This window comes from Astyanax mexicanus, chromosome 3 (genome assembly GCF_023375975.1).
Source record: "Astyanax mexicanus isolate ESR-SI-001 chromosome 3, AstMex3_surface, whole genome shotgun sequence".
In the NCBI taxonomy this organism is placed as follows: Eukaryota; Metazoa; Chordata; class Actinopteri; order Characiformes; family Acestrorhamphidae; genus Astyanax; species Astyanax mexicanus.
In genome coordinates this window covers 65,173,774-65,201,703 of record NC_064410.1, presented here as the reverse complement: position 1 = coordinate 65,201,703, position 27,930 = coordinate 65,173,774, and the positions used below count along the sequence as shown (strand labels likewise).

At 38.3% G+C, this 27,930-nt stretch overlaps 2 protein-coding genes across 3 annotated transcripts; one reads left to right on the top strand and one right to left on the bottom strand.

Annotated features, from left to right (window-relative positions):
• Window positions 1-6,543: 6,543 nt before the first annotated feature.
• Window positions 6,544-17,893, bottom strand: hgh1 (HGH1 homolog (S. cerevisiae)). Its single transcript, XM_022662214.2, has 7 exons — window positions 17,803-17,893; window positions 16,212-17,238; window positions 15,677-15,777; window positions 13,725-13,823; window positions 11,254-11,345; window positions 9,158-9,280; window positions 6,544-6,925 (listed from the first exon to the last, which is right to left on the bottom strand). The coding sequence occupies exons 2-7, from the start codon at window positions 16,751-16,753 to the stop codon at window positions 6,734-6,736; spliced, it is 1,149 nt and encodes a 382-aa protein (XP_022517935.1). The 5' UTR covers window positions 16,754-17,238; window positions 17,803-17,893; the 3' UTR covers window positions 6,544-6,733.
• A 101-nt stretch (window positions 17,894-17,994) lies between these two features.
• On the top strand, window positions 17,995-26,080 carry exosc7 (exosome component 7). Of its 2 annotated transcripts, none has more exons than XM_049475670.1 (8): window positions 17,995-18,201; window positions 19,500-19,631; window positions 19,962-20,056; window positions 20,409-20,574; window positions 21,641-21,711; window positions 22,633-22,756; window positions 24,315-24,470; window positions 25,900-26,080. In XM_049475670.1, exons 1-8 carry the CDS (start codon window positions 18,145-18,147, stop codon window positions 26,002-26,004), a joined length of 906 nt encoding a protein of 301 aa, XP_049331627.1. In that variant the 5' UTR covers window positions 17,995-18,144; the 3' UTR covers window positions 26,005-26,080. The 2 variants fall into 2 exon arrangements, with proteins under 2 accessions (XP_049331627.1, XP_049331628.1); XM_049475671.1 differs by having other exon boundaries at window positions 17,997-18,201; window positions 19,530-19,631.
• Window positions 26,081-27,930: the final 1,850 nt, after the last annotated feature.

The following is a 27,930-nucleotide window of genomic DNA, read 5'->3' as shown; positions in this document are numbered from 1 at the left end:
TTTTAAATGGGTGGGGTCATCTAAAATCAGGGGGTTCAGTTCCTCTTTTAAGGCTGTGCAATAGATCATCATTATGGTAATAAGAATTTTAATGATACATCGTAACAGTTGTAATAACATTGTAAAAAAACAGCAAACTGAAACTGCACTGCCCTCCTGCAGCAACAGAGGGAGCTCTTCACACTGCAGACTGTGCTCACATGACAAAACAAGCATGGAGACATAATTTATAATCTTAATTTATTGTTTTAACATCGATATCAGGATATCCAACAGTGCTATTGCATATCACATTGCTTTTACATATCGTAAATCACTACTACTATATGCTTTGCACACTGATTAGTCTGAAAAGTACATTAACATGACCAAAACATGGCCAGTACGGATACAGTTAAAAAAAAAGTTCAGTTCTGTTTTGTGGTGTTTTCCCTGAGATAAATATTTTATTATTTAATGTTCCATTGGTTTTAAATTAATTGAATTGCAAAATAGCACATAGGTTAAGCACACCATGAAGAATATTAAAAATAAATGTTAGACAGCTGAAAATTAATCAGATTTAAATATTCAACTGCCTCGTTCCAAATTTCAAAGTATATTATTTAAAAGAATTAAAAGCACACACATTCCATTAAACCTTTTCCAATAAATATTTTACTTTACAGTTAAACACTGTGACTCTTTCAATAAAAGTATAATAGTTTTCTTGGTTTTTAATGAAAAAGATACAATGATTTTTACTACTAACGTTACTTTATTTTTATTTTTTTACATACAAAGGTATCACCTAAAATCATGTCTTGTCTTGTGATACTCCCTGAGGTAATTCCAAGGTAGTTTTATAGTAATTATGAGGTAATTATTAAGTCGTTTTGAAGCAATTATGAGGCAATTCTGAGGTTATTGAGGTATTTCGAGGTAGATCTTAATTATGAGGTAAATCTAGGGTAGTTTTGAGGTAATTCTGAGGTAGCTTAGTTTTGGCGGGAGTAAACCCTGGAGTTTAGTAAAGAGGAGGTTTTAGCTTAGCATAGATATCCGCACACTGACCTGCTGTTCTCTGCTCAGCCTGCCGAGTCTGGGCTCCCCTCTTCCGGACACGGGCGCAGGAAACTCCGCGGTGTTGAGGCCTGGTTCCCGGAGCTCCGTGCTTCCGTAAAAACCCGCATTCTCCTGAATCTCCGCCGCGTTTTACCGCAAATATCCCGCTTTTACCGTCAGTTTTACACGCAGCTCCCCTTCTGCTCTAATTGACCACACCTCACACAGGTCTGCTGAAGCCCCGCCCGCTCCTGCCTCTATTGGTCTACCTGTACCATGGACCTGTTTCTACTTCAATCAGCTATTGGTCAAACTGCTACACGTTACAGCTGATTGGCCACAGCCTTTAATTACCTGAAATATAATAAACACAAACCAGTATTTAACCTGTTCTCACTTTTATTTTATTATTTATTAATATACAATTCTGGGATTATGTTAAATAAAAGTTTTGCATTAAGAGATAAAATGAAAGCAGTAGATGTGTCCATACAGGCCATATATATAAACAGCGCTGTAAAAAGTGAAGAGAGCACTACAGTTTCTGAATCAGTTTCTCAGATTTTGCTATTTATAGGTTTATGTTTGAGTAAAATGAACATTGTTGTTTTATTCTATAAACTACAGACAACATTTCTCCCAAATTCCAAATAAAAATATTCTCATTTAGAGCATTTATTTACAGAAAATGAGAAATGGCTGAAATAACAAAAAAGATGCAGAACTTTCAGACCTCAAATAATGCAAAGAAAACAAGTTTATATTCATAAAGTTTTAAGAGTTCAGAAATAATCAATATTTGGTAGAATAACCCTGGTTGGTTTTTAATCACAGTTTTTTTTCATGCATCTTGGCATCATGTTCTCCTCCACCAGTCTTACACACTGCTTTTGGATAACTTTATGCTGCTTTACTCCTGGTGTAAAAATTCAAGCAGTTCAGTTTGGTGGTTTGATGGTTTGTGATCATCCATCTTCCTCTTGATTATATTCCAGAGGATTTTAATTTGATAAAATCAAATAAACTTTTTTAAGTGGTCTCCTATTAGTATTTGTAAATGAGTGAATTATTATGTTTTGATGTTTATTAAAAAAACTATGAAGCTGCTTGATTTAGATATTTACCTCCTCCTCCCAATTTTGTGGTAATTGTTATAATTGTGATAATAATATTATTAATAGTAATAATACTGATGAGAAGAAGCTTTACTTATAGAGCAGCATTCATACATTAAAATGCAACTCAGCATGCTGCACAATACAAAGAATAAACAGTAATAAAATAATATGATAGCATAAACAATTAAATTACAATCAATAGCAGGACAAGTATTTAAATAAACAGTTCAATGAAATAGTAATAAAAAACTATCATTCAATTAAAAATACGTTTTTTTTAATCATATCCAGACTTTCTGGAAGTCAATCTCACTCATTCAGACAACCTCTTTGACACAGACACCAAATAGTCTTTGTTGATTATTCTTCTATTTCTTGCAAAATAAACAAAAAAATGCATCTTGCTGAGATGGTTAACTCCCTAGTTCCCCACGGTTGACATGTAGATAACACAGATTTCTGCTCTTATCCCTGTTTTAAGAGATTCATTTATGACCTTAATCACAATTCAGACAAATTCTGGGCGGTCTTGGAACATTGCATTCTTGTTTACAGAAACTATAATTTATAATTTGTCTCTGGTAGAGGAGGCCTAAATGCTCTTTTATTTTATCCAGACAGACAGACAGACAGACAGACAGACAGACAGACAGACAGACAGACAGACAGACAGACAGACAGACAGATAGATAGATAGATAGATAGATAGATAGATAGATAGATAGATGAATATATCGTTGCTGTCCAATGAAAAACACTTATCTCCAAAACAGCAATTTTACAGGAGAGAGAAAAACCCTAAGAAATTTTGGCACAGTGTAAAGGGACAGTGTGTCTGTTCTAATTTTGCAGTAAACTGAAAATCTACAAAAATGAAGATAAGTGTTTTTAATAGGACAGCAATGAAATGCATAAATATATAGATATAAAAACTATACAAAGTGTGAAAGTAACCAGCTGTAGATATGATGTAGTGCAGTAATACAGAATAAAATATGAGATAGCAGGAATCGGCAGATACGACAAATACCTGTCTCCTGTTACATGCGTATATATATATATACGTATATATATATATATATATATATATATATATATATATATATATATATATATATATATATATATAAAGATATGTACAGTATATTGCAGCACTCTTTTTTAGTTTTTTTTTTTTTTAATTCATTAATTTATTTTTTCATTTATTTATTTTGCTGTTGCTTGTTTGGATTTTTATTCACAAGACTAATTAAACACCAAAAAAAGAGGGCATAAAAAGCTGCTTTTGGGTAGTGTTCCTCTTGGTGAGAGATTTGTCTTGGTCTCAGTCAGTTTCAGCAGTGAAGGGAGGAATTAGAGGTCTTGGACGTGTTTAAATGCTTTTATCTGAGGTTTAACCCGATACTGGAGAGGCTCGCTCTTTGGAATCGGATGACGGCCAAGAGCAACAGCCTCATCTATCAACTTCAGGAAGACGCTCTGCTAATTACTGCCGTCTGGAGGAGACGGGAGCGAGGAACACAGCGAGGACATCTCAGCACAATTCATTTACTGACCAAACTCTGTTTTACTAAGTTCAACAAACAGCTCGGTTCTCCTGTGTTCTAAACTGTTCTGAACGGTTCTTCTTCTCAGAGGTCACGGTGAGTCCTTGAGAGGAACTACCTGTCCCGGCTGCTGGTCCAGACGGCGTTCCTGAGGGCCGGTGATAATTGGTTTTTGGACAGCTCTAAACCCCCTCTGCTCAGCAGCTGTGGAGAGAATATATTAGGCCGTCACCTCGGCTCAGTTTAAGGTAATTTTCTCCTCGGCGGCTGAAACTCGGCCCCTGAGGTTCCTCAGGCTTTGTTGAAAGCAGCAGAAGATTAAGTACGCCTGTCAGTTAGACGTTTAAGTGGCGCAGAGTTAGCGTTCACCGCTGTACCTAAACACACTGTCACTTTCACTCAGGCTAACGGCAAAGAAAACAGTGGGTTTAAAGCGGCGAGGTGACGTCCCGTACTCTATAAACCCCGCCTCCCACGCTTCCTCCCCGTACGCCCGGGTCAGCGGTTCCGGTATCGGTTCAGGAGAGCGTTACTACCAGTATTTGTGCTTTACTGAAGCCTAGTCTCGACCTCACAGGAAGTGCTGCGTTATACATCACGTCAACCCGCAGGACAGACCAAACACCGTCTCACCGTTAGGCTAATGTAATCACGTCTAATTACCCCATATATCTGATTATGGGGGAGTAGATCTTTCATTCAGCCCACTGGAAGACGTGTTTCCTCCAGTTCTTTCCACAGGAAGATGGCAGGATAAAAGTACAGCGGTTTCTTACAGAACCGAACAAGAGTTCTTTCAGACATAACAATCCTGTAACCTCCTCTCTGTGCTTCAGGAGGGTTTAAGAAGCACATTCAACACTCAACATGATCTCCATCAGACATCAGGACAACCATTTAAACCTCCACATGAAGTTAGAGATGTTGGAGATGTTGGAGTTGGGCCTCATTTTTGTAGCGTTGATTCCACAAGAGCTTGGAAATGTCAGGCCTTAATATTCCCTCTTCACAAGAAGTTTCTTATAATAGTTGTTGAGTAAAGATCTAACAGAAAGTCTAATTCTGATTCATAAGAGGGACATTCTCCAGACAGGGATTAGGCCCAGTCTTAGACTTTCACCACATTTTAAACTGAGATTTTCTTTTGAAAGAAACATTTAGTTTAGGACTAGGTTGGTTGGATGATCGGTTGGTTGGTTGGATGGATAACTGGAGGGTTGAATGAATGGTTAGTTGGTTAGATGGATGATGAATAATTGGAGAGATGGAGGGATGGATGGATAATTGGATGGTTGGATGAATGGTTGATTGTTTGAATGGATGGATAGTTAGTTAGTTGGATGGAAAATTGGAGGAATGCATGCATGGATGGATGGAAGGCTGATTGGCTGGTTGGATGGATAATTGAAGGCTTGGGTGATTGGATGGTTGGTAAGATGGATGGATACTTGGAGGGATGCATGCACAGATGGATGATGGATGGATGGCTGTTTGGTTAGTTAGATGGATAATTGGAGGGGTGGATAAATGGATGGTTGGTTCGAAGGCTGATCAGTTGGTTAGATAGATGGATAAGATAGACGGATGGTTGATTGGATGATTATATAGACATATAGAGGGTATGGTTTGCTGCACAGACAGAGAGCTGGGTTTGGTAAGTGGACATAATTCATTTATAACACTGGTAAAGTTTTTTTATACTGCAGCTCAAACCCAACATTAAAACACTTTAAATTCTACAGTGAAGGCTGTGCTGCTGGTGTCAGCGTGATCAAAGAGAACATTTCTACATCATCCAGTAAAAACTGAGAGATACCACAGGAGAACCTGATCCTGCAGCATTTCCTCAGGAAGTGGTTGTGGAGAGCTGTGTGGGTGGAGGAGTCTGAGGAGGTGATAGAACGCAGGAAACATGGAGATCTGCTTTCAGCCAGAAAAATCAGAACGGCCTCTTCATCCAGAGTCTACCTCGCCTTCAGAACTCCTAATAAGATCTGTCTAAACTACACTACGCCCGAGACCTCAGCGCTCACCACCGCAGGACTGCAGACCACAGGACCTGGCAGTGAACCTCCTCCTCCCCACAAATCTCACCAAGCATTAATAACCCCGGTCCGTCTCCTTAACCTCAGATATTTACTAAATTCATTATTTTATTACATTATCATTATTATTACTCTCTCTCTCTAAAGCTGAGAGTGTTTTATCTGCTCCTGCTGCTACGAGATGATCTGCACGTCTATACAGCTCTGTAAACAATAAAGAGAGCGCTTCAGTTTCTGAATCAGTTTCTCTGATTTTGCTATTTATAGGTTTATGTTTGAGTAAAATGAACATTGTTGTTTTATTCTATAAACTACAGACAACATTTCTCCCAAATTACAAATAAAAATATTCTCATTTAGAGCATTTATTTACAGAAAATGAGAAATGACTGAAATAACAAAAAAGATGCAGAGCTTTCAGACCTCAAATAATGCAAAGAAAACAAGTTCATATTCATAAAGTTTTAAGAGTTCAGAAATAATCAATATTTGGTGGAATAACCCTGGTTTTTAATCACAGTTTTTTTCATGCATCTTGGCATCATGTTCTCCTCCACCAGTCTTACACACTGCTTTTGGATAACTTTATGCTGCTTTACTCCTGGTGCAAAAATTCAAGCAGTTCAGTTTGGTGGTTTGATGGTTTGTGATCATCCATCTTCCTCTTGATTATATTCCAGAGGTTTTTAATTTGGTAAAATTAAAGAAAATCATCATTTTTAAGTGAAATCTTATTTTTTTCCAGAGCTGTAAAGTACAGTGATTTATATAAAATTTTGCTACACATCCTTCAGTTTAACATGATTTATTTATTTCTCTGTAATGAAATGTACAGTTGGGTCAGTGATCTTCAGGCCGTAATAATCTTCTCTGTTGATTTGATAAATTGTATCCTGATTTAATAAAGTATTGATATATTGTGGAGCTCTAATTAAAGGTAAAGAAAGTCTGTTTGTATTGTGATGTTTGGGAGCTGTGATTATCGTTCCAGTCCTTCAGGAGATTCACTCTGGTGTTTCTTCTTCTCCTCCTTCAGAAGCTCCTGCTCCTCCTTCTCTATCTGTTCCTTCTCTTTATCGTCCTGATCCTTCAGCTTCTGCTCCACCTCCTCCGGGATCTCCACCTCCATCAGGTTCTCCATCCCAGCCTCCGGCTCATCCCCGATCAGTACCTGCACGTACATAATACAATACATCACACACACACACACACAGACATCACACACTCCACCTGAACTAGATTTTTCAACTCAAATCGATCTTCATTTGATTTATCTGATATTGATTTATATAAACCCAAAATCGATTCTTAGAATTAGCTTTTCCCTGTAAATGCGAACATTTTAACATCTTGTGTTTTATCTCAAAAAAACATCCTTTTTTTGAGCACCGCCCTCTGGCTGAGTGATCAGTTAAGCTGGAGCTGGAGCACAGGAGTCGCACTGCGGAGTTTCTGTACAAATGTTGGGTATTTTCTTCTGTATTTTCACTCACTGCTGCCTGTGTTTATCAAACTACTACATTTAACACTGTTTTTTTAATATAATTTTATTCAGAATTTTTCCTATTTTCTCCCCATTTTACACGGCCAATTACCCGTCCCACTCATTAGGACTCCTCCCCCTATCACTAGTGATGCCCCAACACACCAGGAGGGTGAAGACTAACACATGCTTCCTCCGATACATGTGAAGTCAGACTCCGCCTCTTTTCGAGCTGCTGCTGATGATGCAGCATTACCGAGTAGCATGTAAGCCTGTACTTAATTTAAAGTAAGACATGACCAGCTGAATCCACCGTTAGCTTAGCAGGTTAGCCAAATCACCAATTAAACTAATCCCCCTTTAGCTGGATTTCAGAGAACTGTCGATATAATCAACAACGTTGATTATTTTAATTTGTCGACTATTCGTTAATCTGTAACAGTACCACATTACACACAGTGCTGCGGACAGAAGTGCAATGGGAGATGGGTAAATATCTCACTCACACAGTTTACACACAACTTAATCTGTGTCTCCTAAAGTGCCCAAACTCAACAGATTATATATTTACTCACTAGTTCAGAAATAATCAATATTTGGTGGAATAATCCTGTTTTTTAATCACAGTTTTTTTCTTGCTCTCCTCCACCAGTCTTACACACTGCTTTTGGATAACTTTATGCTGCTTTACTCCTGGTGCAGAAATTCAAGCAGTTCAGTTTGGTAGAAACTCATTATTTTAAAGAGCTCTCTTATTTTTTGTTTACAGAGCTGTAGATAGATAGCTCCACTGGTCGTTAGACAGCAGAGTAAGATATCCTCCGTGCTGCAGGTTTGTGATCAGAGTTATATTAGCGCTGTATTACAGGAACAGGCGGTTAATGCAGGGTAAATATTGGGGTAATGGTGAGGCGAGTGTGCGAGAGGCTTTATGATGGTGATTAAACTCGCCGGCTGACTGAAGTCCTGCCTGAGGACGGGATCTCCCACATGTTCTGAAGGAGGCGGGGTTTAGAGGGGTTTACAGGGTTTACAGCGAGACTCGTCAGGTCTTTCCGTGAGCCGGTTGGTTCCTCACGGTTCCGTCACACTGCGCCACAGCCGAGACTTTTCCACCCAATTACAGCATCCTGCTCTTTTTCCTCTCGTAAAAAGGTCCTGTTTGGTGCTGGAGTCCGTCTGACTGCTGTCTGGGGAGAAACCGAACACAACCACCAGCCCGAAGCTCAGAGACGGTGCCGGACCTGTACCGGGTTTGGGCTGTTTGGGTCGTGATGCTCCATCACTTTACTGATTTTTTTTTCCTATAGTGTCTGGAAGCTCATTAACTACAAACATTACTCTCAAAAAATTTAGAGCAGTGGTTCTGCTAACCCTGGCTAGCACTGCTGGAGCAGCATTAGCGTCACTAAGCGCTGGCTCTTTTATAGTTCAGAGGTGAGTATATTGGACTGTAGTCTGCATGTTTACTGTGTTTAAATGTGAGAAAAACTACTAGCTAATATCACCCTGGATTACCGGAGCACTTAGGGTTTCTCAGTGTAGCATGCTAGCAATGCTAATGCTCCAACCTTAGTGCTGGAGAAATCTTGGAATCTAACCTTACTGTAAATAAACGGAAGCACTTTAATCACCCAAATAAATCAGGAGAGAAATCTGATGTGTCGATTAACATCCAGCACTCGTTTAACTTTAAAAGAAAGTATTTTTATTACAGTTTTGTTTACTTAGCTTAACTTTACTTAACTTAGTTACCCCTAACCCCCCACAACCCAGCGGTGAGACCTGCTGAATTAGAACTTCCTTATAGTGTCTCTTAAAATGCACCTTATAATCGAGTGCACCCTATAGTGTGAAAAAAATAAATCAATTGTGATTGGCTACAGCTGAAAACAAGTAATTAACAGGTGAGAACTGTACCTGAACCAGTTTTTCACAGGCAGAAATCACTTGCGGCTCCTTCTCCCATTTATGGAACTCCCTCATGATGGGATAAACGTTCTTCTGCTTCATTATCTGACGTCCGGCTTTAGTGGCTGTAAGCTGGAGACGATATAAATACACCAATCAGATTATTATCAGCGTATATTCATAACACCAAACCAGTATATACTGTATATTACATTATATAGCCTAAACTAAACACAAGACTTTATATTTAATCTGCTCAACTTTATTTAATATACATCCACTTCCCTACAATACAGAGTTATTATATACACTAATACCACTTTACTACAACTTTACTACTGTACACAACACAAGCCTTATGTTCACCATCACCAGAAGAAGCTCCACCCACTTCTCTACTACAATACAGTTACTATATTCACTAATACCACTTTACTACAACTTTACTACTGTACACAACACAAGCCTTATGTTCACCATGACCAGAAGAAGCTCCGCCCACTTCTCTACTACAATACAGAGTTACTATATTCACTAATACCACTTTACTACAACTTTACTACTGTACACAACACAAGCCTTATGTTCACCATGTCCAGAAGAAGCTCCGCCCACTTCTCTACTACAATACAGAGTTACTATATTCACTAATACCACTTTACTACAACTTTACTACTGTACACAACTCAAGCCTTATGTTCACCATGACCAGAAGAAGCTCCGCCCACTTCTCTACTACAATACAGAGTTACTATATTCCCTAATACCACTTTACTACAACTTTACTACTGTACACAACTCAAGCCTTATGTTCACCATGACCAGAAGAAGCTCCGCCCACTTCTCTACTACAATACAGAGTTACTATATTCACTAATACCACTTTACTACAACTTTACTACTGTACACAACACAAGCCTTATGTTCACCATGACCAGAAGAAGCCCCGCCCACTTCTCTACTACAATACAGTTACTATATTCACTAATACCACTTTACTACAACTTTACTACTGTACACAACACAAGCCTTATGTTCACCATGACCAGAAGAAGCTCCGCCCACTTCTCTACTACAATACAGAGTTACTATATTCCCTAATACCACTTTACTACAACTTTACTACTGTACACAACACAAGCCTTATGTTCACCATGACCAGAAGAAGCTCCGCCCACTTCTCTACTACAATACAGAGTTACTATATTCACTAATACCACTTTACTACAACTTTACTACTGTACACAACTCAAGCCTTATGTTCACCATGACCAGAAGAAGCTCCGCCCACTTCTCTATACAATACAGAGTTACTATATTCACTAATACCACTTTACTACAACTTTACTACTGTACACAACACAAGCCTTATGTTCACCATGACCAGAAGAAGCTCCGCCCACTTCTCTACTACAATACAGAGTTACTATATTCACTAATACCACTTTACTACAACTTTACTACTGAACACAACACAAGCCTTATGTTCACCATGACCAGAAGAAGCTCCGCCCACTTCTCTACTACAATACAGAGTTACTATATTCACTAATACCACTTTACTACAACTTTACTACTGTACACAACACAAGCCTTATGTTCACCATGACCAGAAGAAGCTCCGCCCACTTCTCTACTACAATACAGAGTTACTATATTCACTAATACCACTTTACTACAACTTTACTACTGTACACAACACAAGCCTTATGTTCACCATGACCAGAAGAAGCTCCGCCCACTTCTCTACTACAATACAGAGTTACTATATTCACTAATACCACTTTACTACAACTTTACTACTGTACACAACACAAGCCTTATGTTCACCATGACCAGAAGAAGCTCCGCCCACTTCTCTACTACAATACAGAGTCACTATATTCACTAATACCACTTTACTACAACTTTACTACTGTACACAACACAAGCCTTATGTTCACCATGACCAGAAGAAGCTCCGCCCACTTCTCTACTACAATACAGAGTTACTATATTCACTAATACCACTTTACTACAACTTTACTACTGTACTCAACACAAGCCTTATGTTCACCATGACCAGAAGAAGCTCCGCCCACTTCTCTACCAAAACTAGATCTTACCAGCAGGAGTGTCTCAATGAGCATCTTGCGGATGTCGGGATCTTCCTCTCTTTTCTTGTCCTCTGGCAGATACTGCAGGTCCACCGGCAAACCTGCACACACACCATAAACACACACACACACACACACACACACTTTTCAAAAGTTCTTTACACACAAAAGTTCTTTTCAGGCCCTTTCAGAATGAGCTATTTAAGAGCTCTGTCATTTTATGCAAATAAGCTGTGGATGGCCACGCCCCATGTTAATTGCTGAGCGTTTACCACACGTTAGTGTTAGCTAGTCCATACTTAACTGTGATGAAAGCAGAAAACGTATTATTTGAAATCTCCATCATCTGCTGTTTTGTCACTGTCAGTAGTCACAGATCCCTCCCTCAGAAGAAGTCTGCTGATTAGTGTGTACTGTGTATGTACTGTCTGAGGTTCTTAACCAGCAGACCCAAATGAAAACATTTCTTCAACTGATCTAGTGGGCGGGGCCCTGGTGGGGGTTGACGGGTGAGGGGCGGAGCCAGAGTCATTCTATGCAGCTTAGAAGCAAATGATTCCTGAGACTAAACTCTTTCACCTGATTCACAGAAAACAGATGGACTGATTTTGTTTGGTGTTTATAGTGTTTATAGGCTCAGAGACAAAAATAGAAATATAAAATCTTAAGATTAAGCTTAATTTTTCCACTTTAATCCCAGCCGCTGTGCTCTTCATCAACCTGCTATAATTACAGTCGGGCACTCATTAAACTCTCACACTGTTTTAATACAGATATTTTTATACGCTCTTATAAAACTGCAGACCCTGAAATAAATCAAACCTCAACACGCTCACAAATTCATTACGCTCACAAATTCATCACGCTCACAAATTAATCACGCTCACAAATTAATCACACTCACAAATTAATCACGCTCACAAATGAATCACGCACACAATTTATCATCAAGCTCACAAATAATCACGCTCACAAATTAATCACGCTCACAAATTCATCACGCTCACAATTTATCATCAAGCTCACAAATTAATCACGCTCACAAATTAATCACGCTCACAAATTCATCACTCTCACAATTTATCATCAAGCTCACAAATTAATCACGCTCACAAATTAATCACACTCACAAATTCATCACGCTCACAATTTATCATCAAGCTCACAAATTAATCACGCTCACAAATTCATCACGCTCACAATGTATCATCACGCTCACAAATTAATCACGCTCACAAATTCATCATGCTCACAATTTATCATCAAGCTCACAAATGAAACACGCTCACAAATTCATCATGCTCACAATTTATCATCAAGCTCACAAATGAATCACGCTCACAAATTCATCACGCTCACAATTTATCATCACGCTCACAAATTAATCACGCTCACAAATTCATCACGCTCACAAATTCATCACGCTCACAAATTCATCACGCTCACAAATTCATCACGCTCACAATTTATCATCACGCTCACAAATTAATCACGCTCACAAATTCATCACGCTCACAAATTCATCACACTCACAATTTATCATCAAGCTCACAAATTAATCACGCTCACAAATTCATCACACTCACAATTTATCATCAAGCTCACAAATTAATCACGCTCACAAATTCATCACACTCACAATTTATCATCAAGCTCACAAATTCATCACGCTCACAATTTATCATCACCAGAACCAGAGACAGATCCTGAGCTCTATACAGAACCAGTACAGCCTCCAGTACCTTTAATTACCTCACACTGCCCTCTACTGACCACACCACACCACTGCACACACTAAATACACAGTATACACACACACACACACACTAATTACACACACACCACCCTGCAGCTATAACACATTTCATAAGCTCAGCTTATGTTTATAATCATTTCTGATCCAATTGTTTTTAAAAATAATAAAATACTGAGGAAACAAACAGAACACAGAACTATAATTTTAATTTTAGTACTTGCCTTCTATATTTTACAATGAACTACTGCAGTACTTTGGTTTTAACATAAAATATAAAAGTACACTTATTTAGAATATTAATATGCATTACTAATATACTTAATATGATAGTGTTTTGTACTGTAAAAGTTTTTTTTTTATTTTTATTACAGTACTGCAGTATATAGTGATATATTGAATTGTGATAAACTGATCAGTGTTTAGTCTTGATCTTAGTCAGGAGTAACAGATCGAATGATCCTGAGAGTTTAGATCAGCTGTATAAATGCTGAAAGTGTTTTACACTACTCGGCTCTCTTTAAGCTTTATTCATTCACAAAAACTACATTATTTATAATTTCCTGAATTAGAAAAATTATTTATCAATAGAAGAAGTTCAATTTAGTGGATAAAATCACTTAAATCACTTAAAATCAATTTATTAAATAACACAACATTATTTAAAATAAATAATTACATACATTTTATTTGTGAAGATGTGATTATATTAATAATAGTGATTTACCTTCATTCTCCTCGTCTGAGAGCTCCTCAGGTCCGGCGAGGGGCAGCAGCAGGAACGGCAGGATGTCAACAGCGTCGCTTAGCAACCACTCATGATAAGCTGAGGGGGGAGGAGCCAAAACAATAAGATCATTAAGATCCATAAAATCAATAAGACCAATAAATATTTACACGCTAAAGATTCTGTATATCATACAGCTTGGGAGAAAATAAGATTTCACTTAAAAATGATGAGTTTCTTTGATTTTAGCAAATTAAAAACCTCTGGAATATAATCAAGAGGAAGATGGATGATCACAAACCATCAAACCACCAAACTGAACTGCTTGAATTTTTACACCAGGAGTAAAGCAGCATAAAGTTATCCAAAAGCAGTGTGTAAGACTGGTGGAGGAGAACATGATGCCAAGATGCATGAAATTAAAAACTGTGATTAAAAACCAGGATTATTTAATCAAATATTGATTATTTCTGAACTCTTAAAACTTTATGAATATGAACTTGTTTTCTTTGTATTATTTGAGGTCTGAAAGTTCTGCATCTTTTTTGTTATTTCAGTCATTTCTCATTTTCTGTAAATAAATGCTCTAAATGAGAATATTTTTATTTGTAATTTGGGAGAAATGTTGTCTGTAGTTTATAGAATAAAACAACAATGTTCATTTTACTCAAACATAAACCTATAAATAGCAAAATCAGAGAAACTGATTCAGAAACGGAAGTGATCTCTTCATTTTTACAGTACTACTGCATTTTTCAGCTTAATCACTTTTCATTTCCTGTAATGTCTGTATCAGATATGTGATTACTGCAGCACAATCCTCTCATTACCCACAGCATGTGATCAGTGATGAGTCCTGTGGTTTATTTCAGTTTTATTATGGAGCTACACTACGCTATGCTGTGCTACGATACGCTACAGTAATGTGATACAGGCGTCTATGAGATTAGAGCATCACACACCCCGACTCATCCATCACACTCTGGATCTACACTCACACACCAAACACCACACACCACACACCACAGCCTGTAACCTGTTCACTTCTGAATAAATTAATGAATTCACACTTATATACAGCTTTATTAAAACTATAAAAGTTTTATAATCACGTTCCACACACAACTATTTACACTATTTACACACAACAGCAGAGCTGGGCAATATGGCCCTAAAATAATATCACAATATTTTTTCAATAATGAAATTCTTGGCAGTATGACAACATTTTTAAATTAGTAAGTATATTACTGCCACAAAACAATAAATAAATTATTACTCTTTAAGTATTATTTAGTATTTAATATTATTTTAAATATTGAATATAAATATACAGCGTGAGGTGGTGTGTGGTACAGTGTGAGGTACAGTATGAGGTGGTGTGTGGTACAGTGTGTGGTACAGTGTGAGGTAAAGTGTGTGGTACAGTGTGTGGTACAGTGTGAGGTAAAGTGTGTGGTACAGTGTGAGGTAAAGTGTGTGGTACAGTGTGTGATACAGTGTGAGGTAAAGTGTGTGGTACAGTGTGAGGTACAGTGTGTGATACAGTGTGAGGTAAAGTGTGTGGTACAGTGTGAGGTACAGTGTGAGGTACAGTGTGTGGTACAGTGTGTGATACAGTGTGAGGTACAGTGTGAGGTACAGTGTGTGATACAGTGTGAGGTAAAGTGTGTGGTACAGTGTGAGGTACAGTGTGAGGTAAAGTGTGTGGTACAGTGTGAGGTACAGTGTGTGGTACAGTGTGAGGTACAGTGTGAGGTACAGTGTGTGATACAGTGTGAGGTAAAGTGTGTGGTACAGTGTGAGGTACAGTGTGTGGTACAGTGTGAGGTACAGTGTGTGGTACAGTGTGTGGTACAGTGTGAGGTATAGTGTGTGGTACAGTGTGAGGTACAGTGTGAGGTACAGTGTGAGGTATAGTGTGTGGTACAGTGTGAGGTGGTGTGCGGTACCGTGTTCAAAGCAGCAGTTTCTGAGAGTGCCGATCACACCCCCTCGCCGGGTGACTGACGCCTCGTACTGAGTGTAGGGGAGGAGTCTCTGTATCACACACCTACAGAACCAAACACAGAACATCAGAACCAAACACAGAACACAGAACATCAGAACCAAACACAGAACACAGAACATCAGAACCAAACACAAAACATCAGAACACCAGAACTAATCCCAGAACCCAGAACACCAGAACCAAACACAGAACACCAGAACCAAACACAGAACATCAGAACCAAACACAGAACACAGAACATCAGAACCAAACACAGAACATCAGAACCCAAATACTGAACTTCTAAACGAGCAGCACAAACATCTCCATTAATTAACACATTCAGTGTGTAAAATAAATATGTGATACGATTCTGATATCAGTATTAATCAGTATTGATTAACATTAATCAGTATTGATCAGTATTGATGAGTATTAATCAGTATTGATGATGTAGGAATGTTTTAATTATCTGTACAGTAGACGTGGTGACTGACCTCTCTTTATCCAGTATGAATTGGCGGGTCTCGGGGAGCTGCGTGAGATTGGACAGCAGGGGTCCGAGGTAGTGCAGCGAGGCGCTCTGATTGGCTCCCTCGGTGCAGAATATTTCCACTATTTTGGCCAGGCTGACGTCCTGCTGCTGCAGCGAGAGGAACACCTGTCTGCAGGTGGGCTGGTGGCGGGACAGGTTGGTGAGGATGGTGCAGACGCGGTCGGAGAACGGGTACTCCGGGTCCAGCAGGTTCCGGAACAGCGTGGGCAGGAACTCCGCCTCCTGGAGGAGGGGCTTGTGCAGGGTCTCGTCGGCGGATAGGTTGATGAGGGCGTGGTAACAGTCTTTAACGATGGCGATGGAGGGGTCAGAGGTCAGGGTCAGCAGGGCTCGCAGGAAGTCCGGTTTGGTTCTGAGGTACCGGCAGCCGTCCCGCGTCCCCGTCAGACCCAGCAGGTACTCTGTAGCCCCGCCCTTAACGTCCGGCCGCGTGTCCGACTGCAGAAACGACAGCAGCTCCGCGGCCTCGCCCTCACTCAGCATCGTCTGATTACTGTCTGATTACTGATTACTGTCTGACTACTGTCCGATTACAGTCTGATTACAGTCTGATTACAGTCTGATTACTGACTACAGTCTGATTACTGTCTGATTACTGATTACTGTCTGACTACTGTCCGATTACAGTCTGATTACAGTCTGATTACAGTCTGATTACTGACTACAGTCTGATTACTGTCTGATTACTGATTATTGTCTGATTACTGTCCGATTACAGTCTGATTACAGTCTGATTACAGTCTGATTACAGTCTGATTACTGACTACAGTCTGATTACTGTCTGATTATTGTCTGATTACAGTCTGATTACTGTCTGATTACAGTCTGACTACTGTCTGATTACAGTCTGATTACTGATCACCGTCTGATTACTATTTGATCGCAGTCTGATTACTGGTTACAGTTTGGTTAATATCCGATTACTGTCAGTGTACAGCCCAGAGGATTCCGATAATCCAATTCTTAACCTGAAAACACAGAGAAAAGAGGTTCAGGTCACCGATAACACAAATTAAATTAAATTATCTGCACACAAATTAACATTAAAGTTTAAATATGACTTTACACATTAATCTACACTATCACCATACTCTACACTATACTCACCAAAAATACAATATTTACCAATAACATTATACTCACCAAACTTAACATTATACTCACCACAAATATTACACTCACCAATAACACTATCATCACCAAGAACACAATACTTACTAAAGCACTATACTCACCATAATCAACACTATTCACATCAAGAACACTACACTCAACACTATACTCTCCACTAACACTATACTCACCAACACTATACACACCAAAAACACAATATTTACCAATAACACTATATTCACCACTAACTCACCTGACTGTGTGTTTAGTGTTTAGTATCAGTACAACAGATCCATATTATTTTAATATAAAATAACTCCAGCACCTGTAATAGTAATATTATATAATCTATAATAACACTAATAACACGATAAATCCGGGTTATTATCAGTAAAAATCAGTAATAATAAAGAGTTTACCGCGCGCTCACTCTCTCCTCTCCCTGAACACATGGGTTGTGGAGGGGGCGGGGCTTCGTCCTCAGCAAGAAGTGATGGACACTGCTCTGAGCCAATCACAGCACAGATCCCAGCACATCTTCATTCTACTCGTATGTGATTGGTGCAGAACGGGGAGGACTCCGCCCCCTCTGGGTTTGCTCGGCGCGTTTTGATGATGAGAGCGCGCGCGTCACTGAATAACGTGGTGCTGTGTGTGAGTGTGTATTAGAGTGTATAAGTAAATATAGGAGTATATAAGAGTATATTTACTACTATAGTAGAGTGTATAACAGTAGAGTATATAACAGTAGAGTGTACAGCATGGCCACAGTGCAGGTGAGCGAGGCTGAGAAGGTGTATATAATGCACGGAGTGAGGGTGAGTATACACACTTCACTATTATTATTATATATAACGTTATATAACGTATATATAATTGTATTTAGCAGAATATAACCGTAAATAACAGTATTGAACAGTATATAACCTGTATATAGCCTGCTCGTGCTAACTGCAGATTAAACACTGCATTGGTTAGTTAATTAAGCTCGTGATTACACATCAAACACTTTATAAATATATCAGATTAGTGTTATCAGTGGTCTAAATGTTGTCACGTGTTTCTTGTTGTAAAGTAAAATGCTGTATATATTATATAATATTACGGAGCCTCTAATGTGACATCATGTAAAAGAAAAATAATGCATGGCCATGACTTATTAAAGTGTCGGAACAAGATTCTAATGCATGGTCACAAAAAATTAAGGCATGTGTCCTGTCCATATTGTCCCCAAAACGTAATGATCTCGTTCCCACGCTTTAATAAGCCATGGCCATGCTATAATAAGTTGTTCCCACACTTTATTAAGTTGTGGCCATGCATTATGATAACAGCAAATAACCAAATACCAAGAATTATTGATTTATTGTTTATTGTTTCAGTTTTACAGAATTTAACAACCGATATTCTTCACCACATATTTATCCTATTCATTAACTATAGCGCCACCATGTGGAGTAATGAAGCTGCATTATATACAGGTTTATATACAGCACTATATACATTATATAAATATATTACGCAGTGTGAGGTAATAGTGTGACGTAAGTGGTTCAGCAGTTATATTAATATTACCTGACCAGTGCTGCGTGTTGTCATAGTGTAAGGTAATAGTGTGCTGTAATTGGTTTAGTAGTTACTGTGTGAGGTAAAAGTGTGAGGTAAAAGGGATGGGTGCACGGGCGAGGCTGTGAGGTAATAGTGTGCTGTATTTGGTTTAGTAGTTACTGTGTGAGGTAAAAGTGTGAGGTAATGGGGACGGGTGCACAGACGAGGCTGTGAGGTAATAGTGTGCTGTATTTGGTTTAGTAGTCACTGTGTGAGGTAAAAGTGTGAGGTAAAAGGGATGGGTGCACGGGCGAGGCTGTGAGGTAATAGTGTGCTGTATTTGGTTTAGTAGTCACTGTGTGAGGTAAAAGTGTGAGGTAATGGGGACGGGTGCACGGGCGAGGCTGTGAGGTAATAGTGTGCTGTATTTGGTTTAGTAGTCACTGTGTGAGGTAAAAGTGTGAGGTAAAAGGGACGGGTGCACGGGCGAGGCTGTGAGGTAATAGTGTGCTGTAAGTGGTTCAGTAGTTGTATTAATATTACCCGTGCTGTGTGTGTGAGGTAATAGTGTGAGGAAACAGCGCTGTGTTTGGTACAGGATGATCTGAGGGTGGACGGGCGAGGCTGTGAGGACTACAGACACATGGAGGTGGAGACGGACGTGGTCTCTAACACTGACGGATCTGCTAAAGTCAGCCTGGTAAATCATATATTCTGCTTTCATATCCAGATATTCTTAATAATAAAGACATCAGAACTATCAGTGTTAAATAATCCAGAATATATTTTATATTTGAGATTTTAGAATATCTCCTCTAGCTCTGATATTATATTCTCCTTCTCCTTTAGAGGTAGAACCTGAAACGGTTCTCCAGCTCACAGAACATTTATTCATACCAGAGACCACCGAAAACTTCACCATAAAAGCATGAAATCAGTGTTCAGTAGAGGAGCTGTAGTGACGCTGGGCTGTGCTGAGTGTGTGTTTACAGGTTTATTACGGGGTTAATGGGTTAATGTTGTGTAACAGGGACACACAGACGTTCTGGTGGGAATAAAAGCTGAGATTGGGAAGCCGAAGCCTGCAGTTCCAAACGAGGGATATGTGGAGTTCTTCGTAGACTGGTGAGTGTGATTTAACTCCTACAGCTAATAAATATATTTAATACATGTAACTAATAAATACACCTACTAAATATAACTAATAAATAAAGCTAATAAATACTTCTAATAAACACAGCTGTTGTTTATACGTATATAGCTGTTGTTTGTAACGCATATATACAGCTCTAGAAAAAGATAAGATTCTATAAACTACGGACAACATGGTTCCCAAGTTACAAATATTGTAATTTAGAGCATTTATTTACAGAAAATGAGAAATTATTGAATTTCTCTCTGTGTAAATGTCTGATTTCTCTGTGTAAATTTCTCTGTGTAATTGTCTGATTTCTCTGTGTAAATTTCTCTGTGTTAGCTCGGCGAATGCGACGCCGGAGTTTGAGGGGCGTGGCGGGGAGGAGTTGGGGGTGGAGCTGAGTAACACTCTGTATAAAGTATTTAATAACAGACACAGTCTGGACCTGCGCTCTCTGTGCATCTGTCCTGGAGAACACTGCTGGGTCCTGTACATCGACGTCCTGGTGAGAAACACTACTACACCAACAATAGTGAAACAAAGTATTATTCACTATTATACACTTATTATACTGTTACTATAAAGTGACACGGTTATATAAATATACAATACCAGTCCAAAGCTTTTTTTAATTATATTTCCTTATTTCCCTTATTTTTTAAAAGTATACTTATCATGGAAAAAATCATGCTTTTTAAAATTAAAATGTAGTATTTGTAAACAGTTTATGGCAACTTAAGTATATTTCAGTTGTAATTGAGTTATATTTTAACATAAAAGTATTAAATTGTACTTTTGAGAGCTTTTTTCGTATAACTTCTGCGGAATTAAGTGGATTTAAGATTATATTTTTAAACATATTTTTAACACACTTGAAATACATTGTAAATGTAGTACTTTACATATTGATGCTCATATTGTGTACACCTTATTTCTACTAGAATAAAAACTACACTAAAGTGCACTTTAAGCAGTATTTAATATCATTATACATATATTTTTTAATCATATCAACACAACATTTAATTTAAAGCATATTACTTAAAAATACATTTTATGGAAAAACTGAGAAAGTATATTTAATGTGTGTTAAAATGAAAATGCACTTTTATTTTTCTTTACCTAATTTGAACATACTTTTAACGCTCTTAAGTATACTTCATTTTTTACAAGGGTATCCTGTACAACAGAGGAAACTCTCGCTCTTCTATTCTTTCCTGGGGCGGCCCTGATGAGTGCCAGTTTCATCATTATAATGTTTTTGATGGTCTTTTTTGCAACTTTTTTGAAATGCTTCTTCTTTTCAGATTGACTGATCTTCATTTCTTCTTAAAGTATTTTTATCTTTATTTAGTTGAGTAGTTGTTTCTTCTCATAACCTGGATTCAAACATTACTGAAATATTCACTATTCACTGTATACCTGCAACTCTACCTCTTCACTACTTTACTTTAACTGATGCTCTCAAACACTTTATTAAGAGACAAGAAATTCAAGTAATTAACTCTTGATGAGTTCAGCACAGCTGTTAACTGAAAGCCTGTGTGTGTGTGTGTGTGTGTGTGTTGCAGCTCCTGCAGTGTGATGGGAATCTGTTTGATGCGATGTCTGTCGCTATTAAAGCAGCTCTATTTAACACACGGTAAGATTCAGTACACCTGAGTAAGGTGTTATGATGTGGTAGAGTATAGAGTATATATACAGAGCGTGTTTAGGCCACGCCCCCTGCTCTCATGTTGATATTGATAGTTTTAATGCATTTGTTATAAATCTGTAATAAAAGGACAGAATCTGATTTGTTTACTAGTTCTCAGGTGAAACTCACTGGAGTCAATAAACTTTAACTCATTTTGAACATTTAATATCTACCCAATATCTAATATCTATATTAATATCTACCCACCTTCAGACAGTCTGTACCTGTAATTTCTTTTTTTTTTTTTAGTTCTTCTGATAGTTCTTTATTTTTTTTTATTTCATTCCTAATTTGTTTTTGTATTATTATTATTGTTTTTTTAATAGTTTTGTATCATTTATTTTTAACTTATTTAGATTTTCTTTTATTATTATTACTATTATTAATTTTATTATTGCTTTTATTTTTTTAGTTCATTTGTTTATTTGTATTTTTATTGTATTATGTAAAATTTTATTTCAGCTTAATTTTAGATAATTTTTGTTGTATTAATCTTATCTTATTTTGGTATTAATTTCTTATCAAATAAAGCAAGTTTTATTCTAATTATATATATATTCTAATTCCAATAGAATTTTTTATTTATTTAATCTATTTTTAGAATTCATTTACTGTTATTTTAGAAAAATTTAATTTAACTATTATTTTCTTTATCATGTCAATCTCGGTTTTTGTAAATGCTCGGCTACATTGAAAATGTACTTCTGAGTCAAAATAAAGGTTGATTGATTGATTGATTGATTTATTGATTGATTGGTGTGGCCTGAATGCGCTCTGATAATCTGAAATAGAGTTTTTATAATCTGCTACTGGTAAAATCTCAGGGTTTAGTGATGAACTGTTTTTTTTGGTTGGTGTTTTTTACAGGATTCCTAAAGTGCAGGTATCTGAGGATGAGGAGGGGGGGAAGGAGATCGAGTTATCTGATGATCCGTACGACTGCATGCGCCTCGACGTTACTAACGTTCCCTGCATCGTCACCCTGTCCAAGGTACACCTCCCACATCCCACCCTACACACACCTGTAAATATATATTATTATAATGGAGCAGCCCTGAAGATATGATGCTGTGATACAGTGTGAAGCAGTCAGTGCACAGCTACAGTATAACAGTGTATCAGCTGCTCCTAAAATCCTTTAATTTTCCCAGAAATCATCAGAGCTCCTTATAATCCGGTGCTCCTTATGTATAAATTCTATCAGTCAGGTATTAAGGACCAATATGTAACTAATTTTCAGTAGTAAATGATAAAATGATCAGGATGTATCATCAGATATTAAGGAAACATGTTGAGTGAAAGCACTGGCAGCTCTTGTCAGCATGGCTTCAGCAGTACGTTTTATGTTTGTTTTGTCCTCTGTCTCCTCCTGCTGCTCGTTTCCCAACACTTAACTACTAACTCCACCCCCGAGGTGGCCAGTACGATACACAACAGCTAGGCAATCGGTGCTGCAGCATGGAAGCTAGCAGAGCTGCTTCAGTTAAAGCTCAGCTGCTACACAGCTTAAAAAGCCCCAGCATGTCTCAAAAAAGCTCAGTGACCGAAGAAGGAATAAAACAAGAGTGAATATTAGCAGTGAGTTTGAAAGTTGGAGAAGATTAAAGCTCAAAAAGACACAAGACCGACCCAGAGCTGCTACTTTTCTCCTGAACATGTAACGTTAAGCTAACTGGCTATAGCTAATTCAGTCAGGTAATTTATCACCAACATTAGATGTGCTCACTAGGGACTGGTGTTTAAATTTATTTAAAAAGTGAGTGTTCACATTCATATCAGTGATCTGATTGCAGCTGGGATTAAAATGCAGATGGCATCTGAGAGAGAGAGATCGGTTAGCATGGTTAGCTACAGTGATCTGAATGTGCTGTATAACACAGTCATGCTACACATTCTAACCTGAGCTGCAATCAGAGCAGCCGTGTCACATCTGATTAATACCTCGGCAGTGATGAGTAACTACTCCAAAATATACGCCACAAACCCATAGTTAGTCTCTATAGTGACTCAGTGGTAAACGTTACTTATGGCCATCTCTAGCAACTATCTAGCTGTTTAGCTGTTTAGCTGTTTATCAGTCAGTATAACGCTAGATACAGGTTTTAGAAGAGTCTCTTTCTGTTCTCTGTCTCTCCTCCCAGTTTTTCAGGTATAACAGGCTTGGTTTAGGCTAACGCAGCTAGCGGTGCATGAGGCTAGTTTAGCTAACTACAGATGAAGTTCACATGATCCAGTTTATAATATGACTCGTTGTTTCTTGCCATGGTAGAAGTTACTGAACGCGTCTTTCACTGGATTGTGTAGATTCAGCCTGGCCCAACTTGGCAACCCGAGTTAGCGCTGTGTCTGGGGAGGGGTGGGCGGAGCCGAATACTCTCTGTGATGTTTTGTAATTGGACTGCTGTAACTGTTTCACACGCTCGCTCTCAGTTATTACAGAATGTACCTGAACACTGAAGTACAGCGTAGAGAGTAGAGATTTCATTTTAAACTCGTTTTTTTAATCTTTTAATATTAAATAAATTAAAGTGTGTGTAATTGTACCACAGATTGGTCACAGGCACGTGGTGGACGCCACGCTGCAGGAGAAGGCGTGTTCGGTGGCCAGTCTGCTGATCTCCATCACTCATAAAGGGCTGGTGACCTGCGTCCGGAAGCTGGGGGTGGGGAGTCTGGACCCCGACAGCATCTTCGAGATGACCGAGGTCAGAAACACCGGAACTGAACATCCTGTTCAAACACACACACACACACACACACACACACACACACACACACACACACATATATATATATATCAGAACATTATTCATATTTTTTTATTTAAAGTGGACTGTTAAGAAGTCAAGTCAAGTCATTATCAACCGCTTCATCCATTAAGGGTCGCGGGGGGGTGCTGGAGCCTATCCCAGCCGGCATCGGGCGGAAGGCAGGATACACCCTGGACAGGCCGCCAATCCATCGCAGACTGTTAAGAAGTGATGATCTAAATTCATGCAACTTAAATTAAATGCAGTTGTTACTGGGGGTGTCCACAAAGTTTTGGACTTTTTCCATCTCTTTAAAGCAGGGTTGTGTATATACAATACATATCACAATACAGGGCTTATGATTCGATAAATCTAAATATATTGCAATACTGTAATCAAGCAGATACAATGTGATGGATGAAAATGAAATTGGGGAAAAACTGTCAGAATAAAACACTATCACATTTATAAAATCTGAATAAAAGATCTAATCAGAACAGTGGGATTTAAATTAGTAATATGGTAATTAAAATGGTAAAGAATAATTATCATTAATTAAAATAATTAATAGAAAAATGAATACATATACATACAAATAATTTGTTATTTATGGGTTTCTTTATTACGATTGTTTATTGTTCTTTTGATTCATTTATTTATTTACATAACTATTTATTTCTGCATTAATTTATTTCCTGATATATTTATTTTATATTTTACAATAGAGTACAACACTGCCCTCTAGTGGTCGGGGTTTAAAAACAACACTAAACACAAAGCACTTCTGACACCAATATTTACATCTAAACTACAGTAATAATTAAAAATCAGTACAGTGTTTTTGAGAATAAATACAGTTTTGCAAAACAAATTATCTCAAAATGATACAATATATTATTTTCTTACACTCATACTTTTATATATAAACTTCTGAACAAACTTTTATCTGTTTGTTTAAACTCACTAAAGAGGTTTCAGTAATTCAGTCATTACCTTAACTCTGCTCTCTTTTCTTTCCGTGTGTGTGTGTGTGTGTGTGTGTGTATTGTCTGTGTGTAATATGTGTGTGTGTGTGTTATATGTGTGTGTGTGTGTTATATGTGTGTGTGTGTGTTATATGTGTGTGTGTGTGTGTATTGTGTGTGTGTTATATGTGTGTGTGTGTGTTATATGTGTGTGTGTGTGTTATATGTGTGTGTGTGTGTATTGTGTGTGTGTAATATGTGTGTGTGTGTGTGTTATATGTGTGTGTGTGTGTGTTATATGTGTGTGTGTGTGTTATATGTGTGTGTGTGTGTATTGTGTGTGTGTTATATGTGTGTGTGTGTGTGTATTGTGTGTGTGTAATATGTGTGTGTGTGTTATATGTGTGTATTTACTGCAGACGGGGAAGCGTGTGGGGAAGGCTCTTCATGCTCCTCTGATGGAGTTGCTGCAGAAAGACGAGAGTTTGGGGAAGAAAAGACAGAAAGTGGGCTTCCTGGCGTAAACCTCGTATCTCCTCCTCTTTTGTACTGTTTTTTATTTCTGTTTTCTTCTCTGAATAAAGCTGAGTTTCCTCTTCAGCCGCTCATCTGTTTTTATTTGGGCATCAGTGGAACGGCTCGGCTCGACTCGGGAAATAAAACCTGCTGTTAAATTTTTCCGTTTAATGTTATATAACCTTTTTCCTCTGGAGACTCTGAGCTTTAAAACAGAGGTGCACTGAAATGAAACTCTCTGAATTTAATAGAACATTTCTGATTATGGTTTTTGCAGGATGTCATTAAAAGCGATTCCAAAACTACGATTTAAAAATATGAAAACATGAACAATATGGAGGACCAAAACTAAATAAACTAAAAATAAATAATTCACACAATAAAAGTAATATGGTAATTAAAATGGTAAAGAATAATTATCATTAATTAAAATAATTAATATACAATTAATACATATACCGTATTTTTCGGACTATAAGGCGCACCGTATTATAAGACGCACTATCAAAGAACGCCTATTTTCTGCTATTTTTCCATACATAGGGCGCATCGCATTATAAGGCGCGTTAAGTGACACTAGAAAGGGTGCCTATATCAAAGTGAACAGGGGTGGCGCCATGTTTCCCTTCCCACACCGGGGGTGGTCGCTTGCCGGTGGAGCGTCTCAGTATATATAAATCTAGCTCTTTCAAAGTCAAACGAGTGCTGGATATTAATCTACACAGATTCCTCTCCTGAAAACTGTTTATTTGGGTGAGTAACGTGCTTCAGTTTATTTACAGTAAGCTTAGATTTCCAGATGTCCACTAAGGCTTGCTGCACCAGCGTTAGCATAGCTATCCGCTAGCACGCTAGCTAGTCACCTAAACTAGTAAAGTTAACCCAAACTTAAATGACAGCGTTACACTGAGTAATCCTGCGTGTTCTGGTAAGACAGTGAGATATTAGCTAGCGATTCGTCCCCCGTAGCTTGTTTTAACACGGTAAACAAGCAGATTACAGGCTGATAAAACTCACCTCTGAGAGAGTTAGCGCTTAGCATCTAGCTAATGCTAGCCAGGCAAAGCAGCACAGACTTACAGGCCGATAACTCACCTCTGAACGGTGAACGCTTAGCGATTAGCATCTAACTCTAATAATACTGCTCCAGCAGTATTAAAAGTGCTAAATTTAGAAAATACTGATCTCTGAACAGTGAAAAAGCTAGCTAGCTAAGTGGTTAGCATCTAGCTAATGCTATTGCTGCTCCAGCCTCGGAGCGGCACGGCTCTGCACGGAGTGTGTGTTTACTGCTCCTTACACCTGACGGGTAAAATTTAGATAATACTGATCTCTGAACAGTGAATAAGCTAGCTAATGCTATTGCTGCTCCAGCCTCGGAGTGTGTGTTTACTGCTCCTTACACCTGACGAGTAAAATTTAGATAATACTGATCTCTGAACAGTGAATAAGCTAGCTAATGCTATTTGCTGCTCAGCCTCGGAGCTGCACGGCTCTGGACTCTGTATAGCACTGAAACTCTGTATAACGCTGCACGGAGTGTGTGTTTACTGCTCCTTACAACCTGACGAGTAAAATTTAGATAATACTGATCTCAGTGAATAAGCTAGCTAGCTTAGCGGTTAGCATCTAGCTAATGCTATTTGCTGCTCCAGCCTCGGAGCTGCACGGCTCTGGACTCTGTATAGCACTGAAACTCTGTATAACGCTGCACGGAGTGTGTGTTTACTGCTCCTTACAACCTGACGAGTAAAATTTAGATAATACTGATCTCAGTGAATAAGCTAGCTAGCTTAGCGGTTAGCATCTAGCTAATGCTATTGCTGCTCAGCCTCGGAGCTGCACGGCTCTGGACTCTGTATAGCACTGAAACTCTGTATAACGCTGCACGGAGTGTGTGTTTACTGCTCCTTACAACCTGACGAGTAAAATCC

Excerpts from the sequence above, each read along its gene's own strand:
- hgh1 (XM_022662214.2), bottom strand. The coding sequence starts at position 16,753 with ATGCTGAGTGAGGGCGAGGCCGCGGAGCTGCTGTCGTTTCTGCAGTCG. Across the intron at positions 15,778-16,211 it reads TTCATACTGGATAAAGAGAG|GTGTGTGATACAGAGACTCC; the intron begins GTCAGTCACCAC and ends TTGGTTCTGTAG. Across the intron at positions 13,824-15,676 it reads AAACTGCTGCTTTGAACACG|CTTATCATGAGTGGTTGCTA; the intron begins GTACCGCACACC and ends CTCCCCCCTCAG.
- exosc7 (XM_049475670.1), top strand. The coding sequence starts at position 18,145 with ATGGCCACAGTGCAGGTGAGCGAGGCTGAGAAGGTGTATATAATGCAC. Across the intron at positions 18,202-19,499 it reads ATATAATGCACGGAGTGAGG|TGTGAGGAAACAGCGCTGTG; the intron begins GTGAGTATACAC and ends GTGAGGTAATAG. Across the intron at positions 24,471-25,899 it reads GCATCTTCGAGATGACCGAG|ACGGGGAAGCGTGTGGGGAA; the intron begins GTCAGAAACACC and ends TATTTACTGCAG.